At 39.6% G+C, this 22,875-nt stretch overlaps 1 protein-coding gene across 1 annotated transcript; it reads right to left on the bottom strand.

Annotated features, from left to right (window-relative positions):
- Positions 1-1,652: 1,652 nt before the first annotated feature.
- Positions 1,653-2,324, bottom strand: LOC145139499 (uncharacterized). Its single transcript, XM_079073302.1, has one exon. The coding sequence runs from the start codon at positions 2,322-2,324 to the stop codon at positions 1,653-1,655; it is 672 nt and encodes a 223-aa protein (XP_078929428.1).
- Positions 2,325-22,875: the final 20,551 nt, after the last annotated feature.

Consider the following 22,875-nt stretch of genomic DNA (forward strand, 5'->3'; position numbering starts at 1 on the left):
TGGGTCATCGTTGATAGATTGACCAAGAGTTCGCATTCCATACCGATTTCCGAGAGCATATCCGCTAAGAAGTTAGCTAACATCTATGTTCGGGAGGTGGTAGTTCGGCACGGGGTGCCAGTTTCGGTGGTTTCGGATCGGGATGTTCGTTTCACCTCCAGATTTTGGAGGAAGTTTCATGAGGAGTTAGGTACTCAGTTGCATTTTATTACAACATACAATCCTCAGACCGACGGCCAAAATGAGTGAAGGATTCAGACGCTCGAAAATATGCTCCGGGCTTGTGTGTTGGATTTCGGAGGAAGTTGGGATACTTACCTTCCACTGGCCAAGTTCTCCTACAACAACAATTATCAAGCCAGTATCGACCGATTGTCTTTCTAGATGTTGTATGGAAGAAGGTGCAAGACCCCGATTTGTTGGGGGGAGGGAGGTGGGGCATCGAGTCATAGGGATTACTGAGGTGGTACTCAAGACCACTAAGTTGATTCAGCAGGTGCGCGATAGGCTGCGAGTCACGCAAAGCTGATAGAAGAGTTATGCAGACCGACGACGTTCAGACCTCGAGTTTCAGGTGGGAGATTCGGTGCTTCTGAAGGTGTCACCTTGGAAAGGGTCATCCGATTTCAGAAGCAGGACAAGCAGGGCCCCAGATTCATTAGTCCTTTTAGGATATCAGCCAAGGTGGGCAGGGTTGTAATTCAATTGATGAAACTCTATCATTGTAAGTTGTCATATTGACATTCAATGAATTTGGACTCCAATAGTCATTGAACTATTCAATGAAAAAAAAATGTTTTCTAGTTCTTAAAAAAATATTATAAATTAGCTTTTGTAATGTTCCATTTAGCTTTGTAGAGTTTCATGCATTATAGTAAAAATTAAGAGTTGTATGAAATATATAATTGATGATGTGACAATTAATTGAATTCCATATAGTTCAATGTATTGTGGATGCTTAAAAGAGTGTGGATGATGTTGTATTTTCCATTTTATTGGAATGTATGAGAACATTTAGAGCCACAAAGATTATGAAATTGGTGGTCGTTGAATTCTCCACTATTAAAATGATTTTTAATATAGGACGTGTTCGACACGAAGCGTTTAAGAGTGTTTGAGAGCTTCTAGTTTCTAGCGTTTGACAAAAAGCTCTGTTTTGAATAGAAAATCTTGTTTGACACTACAAGCTTCTAGCGTTTAGTTTAAACAAAACGTTCTAAATCCAAATGTTACTTCATTTAGCGTTAAACAAAACGCTACAAGCTACAAGTTACCCGCTATCAGCTAATTTTGCCGCACACGCTCAAAAGCACGAAAGTGAAGTTTTTTATAAACACATCAGATTTATTTAGCAATAGATATACCAGTCAAAAAATGATAAAAGAAAACACAACTAATTTCCAATTGTAAGTAGTTTTAATTTGTACAAATAAAACTCTTTGCATACAATCATCCACAATTTGCATCCGAACCGGTTAGACTTTACATAACGTCAATCTAAAGATATGGACTTTCAATCTCATATCGATGTGCGACATTAGGTTTCTATACTCAACTTACTCGTTTGTGAATGAATTCAGTTTCCGGTTTCAAAAGAAAACAGTACACGCACCATTTTCACTAAAACTACAAACCAATGGAATCATCTATATCTACTTTGGCTTAGGCTTGAAACCCCATTGAGATTTAACGCTAGCAGCTGTCACTCTAACCGGACTTTTAACACCACAAGGCGGCCTAGGCCTAGGCCTGTGCTTTGTACGCCAAGGGAACAAAGCATCGAGTCCTAACCCACACCCTTTAGGCGAAGTGTGGATAATTTGAGGCTTACATGACTTCTCCTGTTGATTACTAATGTTCTTCGCAATTGGTAGACCAGATGAAATAGCAAGAGCTTTAGCATCAGAAAGAAACCTCTGAATGATGAAACTAGGCGACTCATTCCCACATGGCTCCAAACTCATGCCTGCTAACATGTTACCAGTACTCCGTTTCGCCATCTCTGCTGACTCCACCATGTCTATGGCTGCAGACAATGAAAATGTATCGATGGCATCTGAGAAGTCGTCATCACCATCATATTGATCATTCTCCGCAAGTTTTCTTCCCGGTGGTGGTGGGATTGGAAAATCATCGGGGACTTGATCAGTTCCGGCGTCCTTGGGCTTACCTGCACTTAGTTCCCATGAAAACGGAACCCTATTACGTGAGTCCCAAGATGCACGTCGTGAGTTCACATGACTGGTTAGTGCGTTGGGTCGTCTTGTTGATAATAATGGTGCATCGAGGTTCAGTTTTCTGAGATCTTTTGCTTCTGTAGCCATGGCTAATTGGTTCTTGACTATACACGTGTAGAAGTTGCTGAAACTTTTGGTAGATGGAACGAGATGGGACTTTTATATAGGTGGTTGGATAACAATGGTGAAGAACAGCTGGGAGTTTTATGCATCTCGTGCAGTTTACTAATAAAAAGTTAAACTTTAGAAGCTCACAGACGTTGAAAAGTACATGTTCCTAAACTCAATTTATTTCTTCGATCGCTTTTTCTTTTCTAGATACCCTGCACAGAATACTGCTATTCATCGGGCATACATGGAAACGAAAAGTAAAAATAACAAAATTTGTTAATTGGGTTTTGGAATTTGGTTGATGTTTAAGCAAGGAAATCCTAATAAATACAAAAAATATAAAAATAACTAGAACCCAACCAAGAAAATGGTTTATATATATATATATATATATATATATATATATATATATATATATATATATATAAATGTTAATGGTTTTACACAAGAAGGTCTACCGGTCTAACCTTGGAATGGAAAATTATTAGTTTTCTACGATTAACCTCTCATATAGATATTGGGGAATGTCGCAATAACTGAGTGGGGCAGTGGCACTCAGCTAGTGCGACATCAACATCGAGGGTGTACAACTTACCTCTTTTTTTTCTTTTTCAAAAACATAAAGGCGTGAAATCATATTAAAAATAAATTACAAGTTTGGTCCCCATGCTATAATGGCGTTTGAGATGTTTATTTGAAGTGTTTATTGACTTATTACACAACGGTAATAAGATATTTTAGGTGTTTGAATAAGAGAATATTAAAAGTATTTATTAACTTAAATAAAAAGTTTTTGATGAGTTATTTTTTTTTATGTGTTAACTAAAACAAGATGTTTTTGATAAGTTGATTCTCTGTTACATCGTTTATGTGTTCGACTTAAAAAAAATTAATTTACAAAACATTAAGATGGTGTTTGGTTCGTAGAATATTTCCAAAAGAATTGGAATTTGTCAGTAATTGCAATTTAATTTCATATTTTGTTTGGTTGGCAAAAACAAGAATTGGAGATATAAAATGACAGAATTATCCTTCTTTTTTTGCTTGATACTTTGTTTTATAACTTATATGTAAAGATATATTATATAAATTATAAATATAGTAAATGGTGGTGGTGACAGTAGTGGTGAGTGGTGATGGAGATAGTGGTGGCGATAACGGTGGCGACGACGGTGGTGGCGGTGGGTGGTGGCGATGATGGTGGTGGGTGGTGGCAGTGGTGGAAGTGGTGACGGTGGTGGTGGTGGCGGTGATGATGGTGGTGATGGGTGATGGTGGAGGATGTGGTGGCGGTGGTGGTAGCAATGGGGATGGGGGTGGTGGCGATGGGTGGTGGTGGTAATGGTGTTGACGGTGGCTGATAGTGGCATAAAAAAGGCTATTATGGTAATCTTGAATTTTCCTTCATGAAAATGAATTTAATTTCATCCTATTTTTAAAGACAAACAACCAAAGAACCAATCGTAAACATCATAAATCATAATGATCAACGGCCAAGGGAATGATTGTAGATTTGTACATTGAACGCACATACACCAGATTATACCAAAAAATTCACCACATTTTTTCGTTTAAATTTTTTTTAAACCATGCTTTTTATCGAAAAAAAAAATGAATATACAAAAATTCTTAATATTTATCCTCTTTCTATAGATATCAATATTAATACATAGAAAACAAACTTTTTTTCTAGAAAAACTAATTCATTTTGTTGTTTTTTTAGTGCAATATTTAGGTTTATGTTTTATCCAAAAAAAAAAACGACATATATCAAAAATCTCAATTTTTGTCATCTATTAATAGACATAAACAGCGATAAAAAAACACATTGATCTGTTCAGATTCACAATGTGAATCTGAACTGTTTCAGTTTTAACAATCAAAATGTAAATCTGACTTACTATTTCAATTCTTTGATCATTCACAAATTAATTTAGTGAAATTTACATATAAATCGAAATATATTTTCATGTAATTTTATAATATTTTATTGTTTTGATTTCTTGTAAATTAGTTTTGTAAAATCAACAAATGAATTTATTCACATTGTGAATCTGAACTTTATATAAATTTGTTTTCAGAATTCACAATGTGAATCTGACTTACTATTACTCACACTATGAATCTGAGTTGAATATAATCCAGTTTTCAGCAGATTTACAATGTGAATCTAAACTGAAATTTTGAAAAAAACAATGTTTTTTTACATCATTATGAATCTATGTTTAAAGAGTACCAAAAAATATGAATTTTGATATATTTATTATTCTTTTTGGAAAAAAATAGACCTTAACTTTTAAATAAAACAAAAAAATGAAATGGATTTTTTTGAAAAAAAAAGTTGTTTGTTTTTTATACATCATTATCGATATCTATTTAAAGAGGACGAAAAATCATAAACAACGGTATATTCGGGTTTGTTTTCGACAAAAAAAGATGGCCTAAAAAAATAAAACTAAAAAAGGAAGTGGGTTTTTGGTATAATCGGGTGCATGCGAGTCCAATGTACATATCTACAACCCTTCATTTGGCCGTCGATCGCTTCAAATTTTTTGACGTTTTGGATTGGTTCTTTGATTAATAATGGTTCTCTATTAAACTTATATATATATATATATATATATATATATATATATATATATATATATATATATTACTAACAACGGTCGATTAAAAACCAGCAAACAAATCATAACCATTTGATTTGTTTCGATTTTTGATCCTAGCCGTGTAAAGTCTCTATTTACAGTTATTTCATCCCTTTCTCGCCCATGATGGAAATGGGTTTCCCCTGACACTAACAACTCTATCTTTAACATCCCATAACTCCATCTTCAACTCCCCCACTTCCCAATGCCCCCACTCTATCAGACATCTTTGTATACTCTATCAGACCTCTCTCTATATAAATGAAGACCTTGTCCCAAGTTATCAAGAACTCCATCCTAAATAAGCCAAAATATCGTTTCTCTCAAATCCTTTAACTCAAGAACGAACTTTAGGCAAAGCCGTTACCGATTTCTCTTGCGTCCAATTAGGGATCAATCTCTCTTTTTCTTCTTATTTGTAACATTTATTTCTAGGTATTGCTCTTGAGACCCAACCATTTTAATTTTGAGGATTTTTATTGAATAAGGGTGCCACGACGTGGTGATGAGGCTTACCATGACGTGGTTGCGCTCTACAAGGAAGGCATGTTTTTAATCACCACGATGTGGTCATGCAATGGCCACGGCGTGGCGGCGACAAAATGAGAAACCCAAAATTCGGGTCTTGAGCGTTATTTAAACAACTTTATGGTTAGGGTTTTCTCTCATCTCCAGCCTCCATCCATTTGAGAGAAACCCTAGTGTGTGTGTGTGTGTTCTTGGTGAAAAAGTGTGTGTTCTTGGCCTTTCAAGGTTCCTTGAAGAAAGAGAGGGTGATTCAAGTTTGGGGTATGACTTGTTCTTGAGGGATGCTTCTACATCAATCCCTAGCCTCCATAAGTTGTAAAGTTCATACCTTTCCATTCTATGGGTTGCTTATGATGTGATTAAGTCCCTTTTTGGCTTTTGGAAATGAATCCTTGGAGGTTGAAGCAACTCCAAAACTTTGGATAAGATTTATGATAGGTTTTGGACCTTATGGTCCCATAAAGTTTGTATCTTGATCATAAATCAACCATGCATGAGTTTTCTAGGTCACTTGGTCCTTTTTTTAGTTAGTGTTTAAGATCTATTCTAGAGGTTAGAGAATGGATAAAGTTGGAAACTTTATCCATGCATGTCCTTAATCAATCCAAATTTGAGCTTTGGAGCAGTGAAAATAAGGATTAAGAGCTTAAAGAATTAAGTTGGTCAGTACGTTAGCACAGCGTGGCAATATTGATGCCACGATCTGGCGGCGAGGGATTTCGCAACTGTTTTGGCGTTTAGCCACCACGACGTGGCCATTGTGTTGGCTACGGCGTGGTGACTCAAATGTTGATTTTTTGACCATTGAATTTTTTACTAAGTTTGACTTGAGGTCACACTTTAGGGTGCAGGTCTTAGATTGAGAATTTACCCTTATTTGTCTGCGTGGATATGATACCGGTTTATTGGGTGTGACGAGTGGTAGGGATTCCTGCTTTCATCTGTGAGGTGAGTTTTCTTACTATACTTTGTATTATAGTATATATCATTTGTATGTTAGGATGTTAATATGGTGTAGTGATCTGTTAGACTGGTAGATTTGTTATGAATACGTGTGTTTGCTTGTTATTGTTATTTGTATATATCGATATATTGTGGTTGGGATAAGGCGGCCCAGTTGTGTGTTGCAGGATAAGAGACCCGGGTGGTCTAGTTCATACTGTAGGCCCAATAAGAGAGGCCTGACTTGGATGTTGTAGGCTTCAGATGGAGGTCCAGCCTCGTGTTGCAGGCCTTGTATGCATGCATTGTATGTGTATTGTTGTGTAAGGTATTTTGGGAAACTCACTAAGCTTTGGCTTACGGTGTGGATTTAAATATTTCAGGTACTTTTGAGGACCCCGGGCAAGGCGAATACATGACGGTACACATCATCCAGTAGTTTTCTGATTTAAGGGAGATTATGTTTTGATAGTCTGATTTTTATGATATGTTGTGAGACAATGTTTTTATGACTCATGGTTATTTAGAAACTACTTTTATTCCTCTAAAAATGAAAAAAAAACTATGATTTTGTGATGGGTTTTGAGCAAAACAACAATCCTATGGTGCACATGCAAACCCTAAAGCTTTGGATCTGGTTTTTCTAATTGTACATGCAATAATCATCCAAAGCTTGCAAACCCTAATCTAGCATACATAAAATCGAAAATCATAGCTAAAACTAAGTTAGGATGTTACCTTTCAATTGTAGCTTGATCTTTAACCTTTGAGAGCTTTAGTATCACAAGTGTAATACCTCTAATCGATCACAAACACCAAGAGCAAGTTGGAGAATATGAGAGAGAGAGAGAGAGAGAAAGGAGGACGCTCAAAATCAGCTCTAAGATCCTTCTAGGGTTTCTGGTAGCCGAAAATGTGATGCCAAGAGGTTCCTTATATAGCTGAAGAATTAGGGTTTCAGTCAAAGACCTTATCCGGTTGCTTAGGCTCCAAGCAGCCCATAAGATCCTTCCAGAATCCTTATCATGGACGAAATCCTTATGGGCTATCCATAAGATTTCGTCCACCCCTATCCATTGGGATCCTCAGCCCATTTTGAAATTATCACATAATTACAATATCAGTCCCCTTAATTTAATTAATCTCTTTTGACCACAAAATTAATCTAAATTAATTCTTAACCAATATCAATTAAATAATATGATTTCTCTTTTAGGCAACCCAAAAGGACCATGCTACTATCGGGTCAAGTACATACCAAATATAGTTATGGGCTTAGACACCTAATCCAACAGTCTCCCACTTGGATAAGTCTAATAACTATAAATGCAAGTACGACTTCAAAATCCGATTAGCAATCGTAGCTCTCAAAAGCCGCTGTCGAACTCTGACACATCATTTAGATAAGGGATCGTATAGCCCTCCGTTCTCAAGATATCATGCGGACAAATACATGGAACATAGTCATACTTATTATCCAGCAGTTTGTTTCCCGATTTCTGATTTGTCTGACATAGAACTTAATTGAACACATCAACTTAGTCCTGACCGGGCCCGACACATAAGTCAAACCAAATCATCGAGGGGCCCAAGATATTGCTTTTAACCTCTTAGGATAAAAGAAACAGATAAACTTTGACTTATATGCTTGTACTATTTACTCATCAAATCATACACAACAATGTGCTTTATAACATCAAGTTACTGATGCGTTTACGCATTATCAATGCACAACCAACTCGTAAACAACAACTCATATATCTAGGTTTAAAGACTATATGATATTATCGTCTCACAATCACTCGAGATTAAATTTCATGAAGTGATTCATGTGAGCGCGGGTTTAATCCAATACTCAAATCTTATTTCAGAAGAAGTCATGAACGTTGCAGCAAACTTTTGCCATGTCTAAACGCTTAGACAATCTACAAGCCAATTCATGACAGTCTTCTTTCATACTTACTTCCAACGTATGATTGACTGTGGATAGATTAAATAATCTTATTATTTAGGAAGTCAAAACATGCAAAGTGAAACAATAGTAAATAATTAACACAAGACAATAACATTACTTATAAATAATACTCCTTTATTTAATCATCAAATGTTAATTACAAGTTTCTAAAAGCTATCTAATCACTAAAACTAATATCGTCCTTCAACCCAATACTCCTAGCATGCTGCAAGTGCTTAACCCTACTCAGTCCCTTCGTAAGGGGATCTGTTGGGTTATCCTATGACGATACCCTCTTCACTACGAGGAGTCCCTCTTCTACCCGATGTCTAATAAAGTGGTATTTTCTGTCGATATGTCTGGATCTGCCATGATCCCTCGGTTCCTTGGTCAAGGCAACCGCACATTCGTTATCACAGAAAATCTCCATAGGCTCTTTTATGGAAGGTACAACTCCAAGGTCTCTGATGAAGTTCTTTGGCCATATTGCCTCATTCGACGCTTCGCTTGCTGCTATGCACTCTGATTCGTACGTTGAATCAGCTACGGTCTCCTGCTTGGAACTTTTCCATGTCACTGCTCCTCCATTCAGGGTAAAGACCCAGCCCGACTGAGAGCGAAAATTATCTCGGTCGGTCTGAAAACTGGCGTCACTATACCCTCTCACTCTCAAGTCTTCACTCCCACCGAGGATAAGAACTCATCCCTTAGTCCTCCGCATGTACGTAAGAATGTTCTTTACCGCAGTCCAATGTGCTCTACCAGGATTCCCTTGATATCTGCTGACCATGCTCAAAGCGAAGGCCACATTAAGGCGAGTACACGTCATAGCATACATGACCGAGCCAACAACGGAAGCATAAGGTACTCGGCTCATCTCTGCTATCTCGGTATCGGTACTCGGACTCTGAGTCTTACTCAGTTAGGTATTGCTTTGGATTGGTAACTACCCTTTCTTGGAATTCTCCATGCTAAAACGTTTTAACGCTTTATCCAAGTAAGTACTTTGACTAAGTCCTATTAGTCTCTTACTCCTATTTCTCAATATCCTTATCCCTAGAATATATGTACATTTGTTTAATTATTGTTTTTATACATCAAAAGTATAATCAAAAGAAAAAGATGTGACTCTATACGCTCCGTTTTCTCAAAACTCCAGGAGGTACCTGTCTACTGATTTCCTGAGAATACAAGCAGTTTTGAAAGAGTATCAGCATAAAGCTGGTGAGTTCATAAGCGATGTTTTTGTAATGAAAACCTGTTGATGACTCTGTAAAAATGTTCGCATGTTTTTCCAAGAAAATCCAATATTTTCTTTAGTAAAAGTATGGTAATACCAGTTCCTTCTATAACCACTTAGTTCATGCTAGTCACGTATAAACCAATATCGAACAGACAGTTGGTTATATGCATCTGCCCTAAGCCCACAACCAAACAAGGAACAGGAAATGAGGCGGAAACCACATATCCCACGGTCTATCGAGTATTCTTCATACGTAACCCCGATGCATAAACTAAAGAGTTATAGAGCTAACTATGAATGTTTGTTATTGTATCCGGTTGTAGTATATAAAACATATTAGTTTGTATGCTTGGTTACTGCTAGATGTATTGTATGATGAATTCTGTATGAAAACCTCTATGTAGAATGTTTTGTTTGAAAACCATGGCTATCACTGGTACATATAGTATGTTCTATTTGAAAACCCTGGCTACCACCAGTATGTATAGTAGTTTTATTATTTAAATAAAATTGTGTGTTGTATCTCTGGAATCCCCCCAATGTAATGTATAATAGTTCTATTAATTAAAATAAAACAAATGAAGAATGAAATCTCGTGTGACATCCCCATTTTCACGGCCAGAAAAGACCGATTTTATTTATGCTTGTTTGAAAATCAGAGTAACATTTTAAATAAAAGTGTTGCGGAATTTGTCCCAAAACAAAATATGATAAAGATTTATCAAAAGCATTTCCAAAGAAATGTATTTCATTAAAAGACTCGGGATGTCATGTTCGATACAGATCAAAAGCATAAACAATACAATATAAGCCTTACTACATTATTTCATATCTACAGGCCTATATCCGTAATCCCTCATCCAAAACATCACATCTATGCTCGAGCGCCACTACCTGTAATACATGAAACTGAGTGGGTCAGGCTTGGGAGCCTGGTGAGCACATAGGGTTTTCAACCCACAATAAATAAGTTTATTAATTTCATCAACCAACAATAACCCGATTACCCGTTCCCGTTATCCTCACTTTACGTCCCTAAACACCTATCATAAGGGACCTAGCCTAAGGATCATCATCGGGATGGACACTACTGCTAAGGGGGTTCCTCAGCAATAAATGTCCTAAAGGCAACCATGAGGGGGATGGAGTACACCGGTGAACACATCGTTCACAAACACCTACAGGTTGCGAGCCTGCTAGCGTTCCACCGGACTGTCTAGAAGAGTCTGTGGTTGTCATCCATACTCCGCTAGATGACAGAATCAACAACAACAACAACATCGAGACCTCTCATCATTTTATCACACATCGTCTTATTACATCTACCCATGTTTTACCCCAACATTTTTGTAGATATAAAATACATATACAGTTTAAATCATTTAAAACATGTATAAAAATCTTTCATCGGCATAGGCAGCAAGTATTCAGATAATATGCACACATAGCACGTAATTTATATAAAATATTTCATATATATGTGTAAGATGAAAGTAACTATGCACTCACCTGATTAGGTGGTGACTCGGTACTTGAACAACACTTCGTTATCTCAAAACAATTTTTCCTTGACCAAAACCTAGTATTAATACCACTAGAGTTTAGTTTTAACGTTAACCGTGACTAATTAATAGTCTAGCTATTATTATTATTATATAAGCGTTAAATAACACTCAATATAACTCATAATAATAGCCCAAATAATTTTTTTAAGGACCTAATAACATTACTATAATTATTTAGAAGTTATATTAAAAATTGCGTAGGCGTAGCTCACGTACAGCGGATTTTAAAGAAAACCGGGCTTTGCTCGGAGCAGCGTTTCCGAACCAAAAGACCCATTTTCTCGGGACTCCGGGAGCCTCGGGGCTTCCTTAGGGTGCTAGGGATTTTTCCTAGGGTTTAGGGGGTTAAAATGGGTTAGAGAGAGAAAGTAGTGAGAGAAAGAATGAGTTTTGTGTGATTTCCTCGGCAGCCTTCGCAGCCCTTTTATAGGCGCCAGCCTCGGACGTACGCGGGGCGTAGTCCTTGGCTTACGCGGGGCGTACTTCGGATAGGGTGCCAGCTTCGCACCAGCTGGCTCGCACATCGGACACGGAAGGGATAAGGCTAACGGTACGCTGGGCGTTCCCAACCTCGGACGCGGCGCGTATGCAAGGCTTCGTGGCGATCATCGGATGCGAGGCCGTGCTCAGCAAGCAACGGCTGAGATTTGGCCACGTCACCACCTCCTTGCAGATTTCGCAATTTTCCTTCCCGACTTCTAAAAATAATAACTTTCGCATACGAGCTCCGTTTTCGACGTTCTTTATATCCACGCGTAGGCGGGAACGTACTCTACAACTTTCGTTTAGATTCCGTCGGCTAATTTTGACTTTATTTTAAAAGTTATATTTTTAACAGGCCGGGACAGGGTTGGTCCGTTAAAAATTCATAACTTCTTCATCCGACGTCCGTTTTTGTCTGTCTTTTTATCGTTGCGCTACTATTAACGAGATCTTCGATTCTCGTTTAGGTTGTGTCGGCTAAAAACCGCTCGATCTAATATTCGAACTTCGGGCTGTACACTGCTAAGCCGAAACTTCGAAAAATCATAACTTCCTCATACGAAGTCAGATTTGGGCGTTCTTTTTATGGACGCTCTCGGTTTAACGTTTTCTACGACTTTCGTTTAGATCGCTAAGGCTAAAAATCGCTTTATCGTAAATTCACTATTTACGCTTCCCGGTATCGTGCCGGTTCCATCACGAAACTTCGACGGGTCATAACTTCTTCGTTATAACTCGAATTTCGGCGTTCTTTATATCTCCGGAATCCTTGTTTCGACTACTACAACTTTATGTAAAGATATCGGGCTTATCTCACACTTTAATTTTGACGCTTATTTTTATTCTTTATTAATTATACATTTTTAATTAAATAATAAGCATATAAATTCACATAATTCACAAAATACTCAAATATTTCATCTTTATTACATCAAAAAGAGTTACAATAGTTGACCTAGACTATTACATCGTCTAAAAATGCTTAGCCCCGAAACACGGGCGTTACAATTCTCTCCCCCTTAGGATGATTCCGTCCCGGAATCATGCGTCAGCAAACAGATGCGGATAGCGACTCATCATGTCATCCTCTGTTTCCCAAGTGAGATTCAGCCCATTCGAATGTTTCCATTGGACTAGCACTAAGTCGACCATCTTGCGTCGTAACTTCTTAGTCTTACGGTCAACAATTGTCTCGGGCTCTTCAATCAGCCTCTTGTTTTCATCCATTCTTAGCTCTGAGATCGGAATTATGTCGGGAACTTATCCCGTGAATTTCCTCAGATAACACACATGGAAGGTGTTATGAATACCATCGAGTTCTTCGGGCAATTCCAGCTTGTAATCTTGGTTCCCAATCTTCTGAAGAACTTTGAACGGTCCAATAAACCTTGGACTTAGCTTTCCTTGTTTTCCGAATCTTATAAGTCCCTTCCACGGTGAGACCTTAAGCAAAACCAAATCCCCAACTTCGAAGGTCATCGGTCGTCTTTTCTTGTCAGCATAGCTCTTCTGACGATCCTGAGCTGCTAACATTCTTTCCCTAATCACCTTTAACTTCTCAGCAGTCTCATGGACTATCTCGGGGCCCATAAGCTGCTTTTCTCCAGCCTCAAGCCAACAAGACGACGTACGACACTTCTGTCCGTACAAGGCTTGATAGGGTGCCATCTTGATGCTCGAGTGGAAACTGTTATTGTAGGAAAATTCTACTAGAGGTAAGTGCTCATCCCAGTTACCTTGGAATTCTAGGGTACATGCTCTCAACATATCTTCAAGCGTTTGAATCGTTCTTTCGCTCTGACCATCAGTCTGCGGATGGTAAGCCGTACTCAAACACAACTTCGTACCCAATTCCTCTTGTAGACTTCTCCCAAAACCTTGACGTGAAACGACTATCACGATCCGATACAATCGTTAGAGGAACACCGTGAAGTCTCACAATATCCTTCACGTAAGCATTTGCAAGCTTATCCATAGACCACCTTTCGTTGGCTGCTATGAAGTGTGCACTCTTAGTGAAACGATCCACGACCACCCAAATCATGTCGTGACCGTTCTTCGTCCTGGGAAGTTTAGTCACAAAATCCATGGTGATATCTTCCCATTTACCCATGGGTACAGGTAAAGGTTGTAAATTCCCGTACGGTTTCTGATGTTGTGCCTTAACTCTTGCACAAGTTACACACTCGGCCACATACTTCGCAACATCGAGCTTCATCGTCGGCCACCAGTAGTAGGGTTTTAGGTCCCTATACATTTTTGTGCTACCGGGATGAATCGAGTACATGGTCTTGTGAGCTTCTTCCATCAGAATATCTCTTATTCCTCCCGTCTTAGGTACCCAAATCCGATCTTGGAATACCTTCAGTCCTTGACGGTTAGTACCGAATACCAACGTCCTTCCCAAAAGTTCTTTTTTTCGGTCATTCTTTTCCGAAGCTTCTTCTTGAGCTTTCTTGATACTTTCCACAATTGTCGAGACAACTTCAATTCTCAACGCTCTTGGCCTTTTTCTTTCAAGATTGACTTTCCGACTGAGAGCATCAGCAACAACGTTTGCTTTACCGGGGTGGTAAAGTATCTCACAGTCGTAGTCCTTGAGTAATTTCAGTTAGCGTCGTTGCCTCATGTTCAATTCTTTCTGATTAAAGAGATACTGGAGACTCTTATGATCAGTGAAAAGCTTGCACTTCGTACCATAGAGGTAATGCCTCCATATCTTTAGAGCAAAAACTACCGCTGCCAACTCCAAATCATGAGTGGGGTAGTTCTTTTCGTACTCTTTCAATTGTCGAGATGCGTATGCTATCACCTTTTCTCTTTGGGTCAGAACGCAACCCAACCCGACTCCAGATGCGTCACTATAGACCGCGAAGTCTTCAACTCCATCGGGTAGAGAAAGAATCGGTGCTTCACATAACTTCTTCTTTAGCTTTTCGAATGCTTCTTCGTGCTTCTCACTCCATGTATAAGTAGCTCCTTTGTGGGTCAAAGCTGTCAATGGAGCAGCTATCGAAGAAAAGCCTTGGATAAATCATCGGTAGTATCCGGCTAATCCTAGAAAGCTTCGAATCTCTGTGGGACTTTTTGGTCGTTCCCACTTCATCACAGCTTCGATCTTTGTTGGGTCAACCATTATCCCCTCCTGGTTAACCACATGACCCAAGAATTGGACTTCTCGGATCCAAAAATCACACTTAGAGAACTTTTCATATAGTTTCTCCTTCTTCAAGACTTCCAACACTTCTCGTAGATGCTTGCCATGCTCCTCCTGGCTTCTTGAGTAGATCAGAATATTGTCGATGAACACTATCACGGATTTATCGAGGAATGGTTTACAAACCCTGTTCATCAAATCCATGAATGCTGCTGGAGCATTGGTTAGTCCAAACGACATAACCAAGAACTCGTAGTGTCCATATCTCGTTTTGAACGCAGTCTTCTCGATATCCTGCTCTCTCACCTTCAGCTGATGATACCCTGACCTAAGATCGATCTTTGAGAAATAGCTCGAACCTTGCAACTGATCGAATAGGTCATCAATCCTTGGCAATGGATACTTGTTCTTCACCGTTGCCTTATTCAGCTCTCGGTAGTCTATACACATTCTCATGCTTCCGTCTTTCTTCTTCACGAATAGCACCGGAGCTCCCCAGGGTGATGAACTAGGTCTGATAAAACTGTTGTCCAACAACTCCTGAAGTTGCGTCATGAGCTCCTTCATCTCCGTTGGTGCTAATCGGTATGGTGCTTTCGCTATCGGTGTTGTTCCTGGTAACAAGTCTATTCTGAACTCCACTTGTCTATCAGGCGGTAATCCGGGAAGATCTTCGGGAAAGACTTCCGGATAATCACACACAACCGGTATATTCTGCACCTCTTTCTTTTCCTTCTTAGCATCGATTACGAATGCCAAGTATGATGCACATCCCTTGGACAAACATTTTCTGGCTTTCATCAGGGAGATGATTCCAGAATTTACTCGGCGTTTGTCCCCGTACACCATCAATGACTCTTTTCCGGGTGGGTTTACCCTTACTATCTTCTTTCGGCATTGAATCTCAGCATCGTTGGCGCTAAGCCAATCCATTCCCAGAACGATGTCGAAACCGTTCAATTCTATGGGTAACAGCTCCTCGTGGAATTCGTTTCCGTTTAGGTCGATGACGATGTTCTTAATACGATTACTAACAGGTACGAACTTGCCACTGGCAACTTCCACAATTAGGGCATTATCAAGTTTTTCTACAGGCAATGCTAATTTTCCTCCAAATCTATGCGATACAAAGGAATAGTTTGCTCCCGAATCAAATTGTATATTGGCAGGCAATCCATTTACAATAAAGGTACCTGAAGCGACGTCTGCTGCCTCCTTTGCAGCCTCGAGCGTCATCTGGAAGGCTCTCGCCTTCGGCTTCGGTGGAATGTTGGGTCTTCCTGCCTCCTTCTTCGGACAGTCCCTCGAAATGTGCCCTTCTTCGTTGCACTCATAACAGACCTTCTTAGTGAACGTGCACTCGTTGGCATAGTACCCAGGTTTTCCGCATTTGAAACAAGTGACTCCTCCGTCACATTTCCCCTGGTGCTTCTTCTTGCACTTGTCGCACCATTTGGCTTCACCTCCTCTAGACTTCTGCGTACCAGACCTTGAGAACTTTCTTTTCTTACTGAATTTCGACGACCCATAAATTTCCTTTTCTCTCCCACCTCCGCTCTCTCCAGCCCCTTCTCTCATATCCGGGTCTCCACATTTTTAGCAGACCAGATGGCGGCTTTCAGAGTGGTTGTTTGCTTGACCATTGGACCGAAGTCTGCTGATAATCCGAGGGCAAACTTGTTAACCTTGGAGAGTTCAGTTGGGACGAGGTGAGGAACAAGCTTCATTTTCTCTGTAAAGCTTGCAGCGTATTCAGTAACGCTCATTCTTCCCTTCTTTATATTCTGGAATTCGTTGTTGATCTCCAGAAGATCCTGCTCAGAGCAGTATTGCATCTTTAACTGCACCAGAAAATCCTCCCACGACATCTTGCTCGCTTCTTCTTTGGGCATTGAATCAGCTAGTAGCTTCCACCAGCTTAGTACTCCAGATTTCAACAGAGGAACCGCGAGAGCGGTCTTTTGCCTGTTGCTACACTCGCAACTCTCAAACATCGTTTCCATCTCGGAGATCCATTTCATGACTTCCACCGGCGTCGGGCTTCCAGATAGACACGATGGTTTAGATGCCATGAAATCCTTGTATTTGCATCCACGCCCGTCATTTCCTCCATATAGGTGGTTTTGCCTAACTATCGGTGGGTTGGCTTGACCAACAGTCCCACTGTAGTTTCCTCCTTCAGATGACCCATCATTCAGCTCGGGCTCTACGATTGGTATGGTAGCTTCCTCGCGATTTTGTTGGAGCAAACGTCTGGTTTCCTCCATTTGACGATCCAACATCATCTGGATCATCGCTTGCACTCCGGCCATCGTGATTGGCTCAGCAACATCCGCTACAACAGGTATTTGCTGAATCACTGGGGGTTGATTCCTATTCCCAATTGCATTCCCAGCTCCACTGCGGGTTCTTGCCATCTTGATCCATACACGAATAAGGTGAATTTAGATCTTTATTCAGGATAGACGTTTAAATCATCCTTATCACTCCGAAACGTTTACATGCTAGTTCTAATATCGTAGTCGTACGTTTAGAATCCTAAACACATAAGGTTTCCAGATCCGGTCGGCAACAGACCATAGATCCGAACAATTAACAACATATCAGGCACAAAGCATTTAGCACATAAAAGCATTTTAGGCATAATTCCTAAAATAAGCTAGTGCTCGCATCTCACATCATCGCTTAGCATTCTAAGTTTAAGTCTAGAAATCCTACGAATTCCTAGTTCGCTTAAACTAATGCTCTGATACCAACTGAGACATCCCCATTTTCACGGTCAGAAAAGACCGATTTTATTTATGCTTGTTTGAAAATCAGAGTAACATTTTAAATAAAAGTGTTGCGGAATTTGTCCCAAAACAAAATATGATAAAGATTTATCAAAAGCATTTCCAAAGAAATGTATTTCATTAAAAGACTCGGGATGTCATGTTCGATACAGATCAAAAGCATAAACAATACAATATAAGCCTTACTACATTATTTCATATCTACAGGCCTATATCCGTAATCCCTCATCCAAAACATCACATCCATGCTCGAACGCCACTACCTGTAATAGATGAAACTGAGTGGGTCAGGCTTGGGAGCCTGGTGAGCACATAGGGTTTTCAACCCACAATAAATAAGTTTATTAATTTCATCAACCAACAATAACCCGATTACCCGTTCCCGTTATCCTCACTTTACATCCCTAAACACCTATCATAAGGGACCTAGCCTAAGGATCATCATCGGGATGGACACTACTGCTAAGGGGGTTCCTCAGCAATAAATGTCCTAAAGGCAACCATGAGGGGGATGGAGTACACCGGTGAACACATCGTTCACAAACACCTACAGGTTGCGAGCCTGCTAGCGTTCCACCGGACTGTCTAGAAGAGTCCGTGGTTGTCATCCATACTCCGCTAGATGACATAATCAACAACAACAACAACATCGAGGCCTCTCATCATTTTATCACACATCGTCTTATTACATCTACCCATGTTTTACCCCAACATTTTTGTAGATATAAAATACATATACAGTTTAAATCATTTAAAACATGTATAAAAATCTTTCATCGGCATAGGCAGCAAGTATTCAGATAATATGCACATATAGCACGTAATTTATATAAAATACTTCATATCTATGTGTAAGATGAAAGTAACTATGCACTCACCTGATTAGGTGGTGACTTGGTACTTGAACAGCACTTCGTTATCTCAAAACAATTTTTCCTTGACCAAAACCTAGTATTAATACCACTAGAGTTTAGTTTTAACGTTAACCGTGACTAATTAATAATCTAGCTATTATTATTGTTATATAAGCGTTAAATAACACTCAATATAACTCATAATAATAGCCCAAATAATTATTTTAAGGACCTAATAACATTACTATAATTATTTAGAAGTTATATTAAAAATTGCGTAGGCGTAGCTCACTTACAGCGGATTTTAAAGAAAACCGGGTTTTGCTCGGAGCAGCGTTTCCGAACCGAAAGACCATTTTTCTCGGGACTCCGGGAGCCTCGGGGCTTCCTTAGGGTGCTAGGGATTTTTCCTAGGGTTTAGGGGGTTAAAATGGGTTAGAGAGAGAAAGTAGTGAGAGAAAGAATGAGTTTTGTGTGATTTCCTCGGCAGCCTTCGCAGCCCTTTTATAGGCACCAGCCTCGGACGTACGCGGGGCGTAGTCCTTGGCTTACGCGGGGCGTACTTCGGATAGGGTGCCAGCTTCGCACCAGCTGGCTCGCACATCGGACACGGAAGGGATAAGGCTAACGGTACGCTGGGCGTTCCCAACCTCGGACGCGGCGCGTATGCAAGGCTTCGTGGCGATCATCGGATGCGAGGCCGTGCTCAGCAAGCAACGGCTGAGATTTGGCCACGTCACCACCTCCTTGCAGATTTCGTAATTTTCCTTCCCGACTTCTAAAAATAATAACTTTCGCATACGAGCTCCGTTTTCGACGTTCTTTATATCCACGCGTAGGCGGGAACGTACTCTACAACTTTCGTTTAGACTCCGTCGGCTAATTTTGACTTTATTTTAAAAGTTATATTTTTAACAGGCCGGGACAGGGTTGGTCCGTTAAAAATTCATAACTTCTTCATCCGACGTCCGTTTTTGTCTGTCTTTTTATCGTTGCGCTACTATTAACGAGATCTTCGATTCTCGTTTAGGTTGTGTCGACTAAAAATCGCTCGATCTAATATTCGAACTTCGGGCTGTACACTACTAAGCCGAAACTTCGAAAAATCATAACTTCCTCATACGAAGTCAGATTTGGGCGTTCTTTTTATGGACGCTCTCGGTTTAACGTTTTCTACGACTTTCGTTTAGATCGCTAAGGCTAAAAATCGCTTTATCGTAAATTCACTATTTACGCTTCCCGGTATCGTGCCGGTTCCATCACGAAACTTCTACAGGTCATAACTTCTTCGTTATAACTAAGATTTCGGCGTTCTTTATATCTCCGGAATCCTTGTTTCGACTACTACAACTTTATGTAAAGATATCGGGCTTATCTCACACTTTAATTTTGACACTTATTTTTATTCTTTATTAATTATACATTTGTAATTAAATAATAAGCATATAAATTCACATAATTCACAAAATACTCAAATATTTCATCTTTATTACATCAAAAATAGTTACAATAGTTGACCTAGACTATTACATCGTCTAAAAATGCTTAGCCCCGAAACACGGGCGTTACATCTCGTAAACAAAGGTTAGTTTATACTTATTGTGAGTCGTATAACAATGTTTGATATGACCTAGTAACCTTTACGACGTTCTTCAAGTGTCGGTTAAATGATATTTGTCACCCCAGGCATGCCTGCCTAACTATAGCTAGCAGTTCAGGTGTGAGATTGTCAGTCCCGAATAGATCTATTCACAAATCTCACACTCTCCCTCCAGGAGACTCTGGTTATACTATGATAGGATTTAATTTAGTACAAGTAAGGGTACAGTTTTGAAGTAGAGTTTCACAATTATGTATAATCCAGTTTTACGTGTAATTATGTATTGTTCTCTTGTATTTGAATATGTTGTATACTATATAGAGTAATAATTCTACTTAACTAATTATTAAATGTTGTACTCTTGTAGTAATGTATATCATAAACTAAATCTGTCATAGTTTATAGGTTTACCCATGTATGAAATCTGAATCGGTAAAAGCTGTGTATTGAATTCCCCAAACTATACCCATTATAGTTTGCTTGAAATGTTATGAACATAGTTAGTAACATGTTCTGAAAATTATGCAATTAGGTTTCCAGGATAAAAGTGTCCCTTATGCTCAACATAGTACAAAAGGGATGAAATATCTAAATATTTTATAAAACGTGGAAATCGTTTGACTGTATCAATTGCATAAGTTTTAACTTGTTAAAATCATTTGTGTTTGGCTTGTATTCCCCCTGAAAACATTAAAAATCATAAAAGCGTAGGGGTATGAACTCACTGTTACTTGTGTACAAGTGTTGAATCAATGAACTGGAATGAAGACCCTCGAGTTGTAGTGTGGCACCTAACGGAATCCTAATAACAATTAAATACATAATGTATCTAAATTAGCGATTTCGTTAGATAAAGTGTTAGGAAGTTTGTACGGCGTGAACGGGGTTTACGGCCGTGAACAGGGTGTACGGCCGTGAACAGGGTGTACGGCCGTGAACAGGGTGTACGGTCGTAAACTGGTGTGCGGTCAATGAAGATTTGCATATTTGAAGGGGTACGGCCGTACACTCAAGAACAAGAGTGCTGAAATCGATGAAAAACGTGTTCTAGATGCTCCGAAATGACCCCCAATGGTGATTCTCGATGTTTTCTGGAAGGATAAGGGTGTTTTTAGGGGTGTACGGTCAAGAGTTTATAGAGAGAAGGAGTGGGTGTTCGGCCAGAAAGTTGTAAATGAGGGGTAGGGTCTCGTATTTATAGTGGTTTTCTTTGGTCGGTGGTGAAGTCCACCCGACACTGGCCGTAAACGAGTGTATGGCCGTACACGGGTTTACGGCCGTAGACCCACTATGGCCGAAAATTATTTGATTTTCCAAGGGGTTCGGGTGTTCGCATGATTTGGTTCCGAATCGCATATATAAATTTAATTATATAAAACTAAATGATTTTCTAAACCAAGAAGTTTGACGGGAAATTAACAAAATTCAAATTTTATTAACGGAATTCGGATAACGGAAACGGAAAAAGGTTCGGGTTGTCACATGAAACGCAGCTATGGCTAGCATAACCCTTATAGATTTATCTTCGCTACTGGTGAGAAGGTCTCGTCATAGTCAACGCCGGGAGTTTGAGTAAAACCCTTCGCAACCAATCGCGCCTTATACGTGTGTACTTTCCCATCCATGTCAGTCTTCTTTTTGAAGATCCATTTGCACCCGACCGTCTTACGACCTGGCACATTGTCAACCAAGTTCCAAACTTGATTGTCATACATGGACTGAATCTCGCTATCCATAGCCTTTTTCCATTTCGCAGACTCTGGGACTGCCATAGCTTCCTTGTAGTTGTTAGGTTCATCCAAATTTATTAGTGTACTATTACTAATAAACGTATCACCCTCAGCAGTTATATGGAAACCATATAATACAGGTGGAACACTAACTCTACTGGAACGTCTTAGAGGTAGGGACTCGTCAATCGGTTCAATAGGAGTTTCCAACTCGGGTTGAGCGTCAGTGTTAGAGGTTCCTTCATCGCTTGATTCTTGAAGCTCTTCAAGATCAATTTGCCTCCTACTGTCCTCTTGGCATATGAGGTCTCTCTCTCTCAGAAAACCCCTCTCCTCGCAACGAAAACAACATTGTCACTCGGTCTATAGAAGAGATATCCAAAGGACTTATGTGGATAGCCGATGAAAATACATCGCTCGCTACGAGGTTCGAGCTTGTCGTGAGTCTCTCGTCTTACGAAAGCCTCGCAACCCCAAACCTTGATATGTGCCAACGAGGGAACCTTCCCTGTCTACATCTTGTGAGGTGTTTTGGCAACCTTCTTAGTTGGGACTAGATTAAGGATATGGGTGGCAGTCTCTAAGGCATACCCCCAGAATGAGATAGGTAATGAAGCTCGACTCATCATGGAACAAACCATGTCCAACAAGGTTTGATTGCGCCTCTCAGCCACACCATTCAACTGTGGTGTTATGGGTGGCGTCAATTGCGAAACAATTCCACATTCCTTAAGATAATTGTGGAACTCGATACTAAGATACTCTCCTCCTCGGTCGGATCGGAGCATCTTTATCTTCCTGCCCAACTGATTCTCCACTTCTTGTTTAAACTCTTTGAACTTTTCAAAAGTTTCTAACTTGTGCTTGATTAAGTAGATATACCCATATCTGTTATAATCATCGGTAAAAGTCACATAGAAGCGGTTTGCATCCCTTGTGGTAGATCTAAAGGGTCCACATACATTTGTATGTATGAGATCCAATAAACCCTCACCCCTTTCACAAGTACCAGTGAAGGGTAACTTGGTCAT

This window comes from Lactuca virosa, chromosome 9 (assembly GCF_052849685.1).
Source record: "Lactuca virosa cultivar CGN04683 chromosome 9, Lactuca_virosa_CGN04683_v6, whole genome shotgun sequence".
Classification (NCBI taxonomy): Eukaryota; Viridiplantae; Streptophyta; class Magnoliopsida; order Asterales; family Asteraceae; genus Lactuca; species Lactuca virosa.

Coding starts and splice junctions, on each gene's coding strand:
- LOC145139499 (XM_079073302.1), bottom strand. CDS start 2,324: ATGGCTACAGAAGCAAAAGATCTCAGAAAACTGAACCTCGATGCACCA.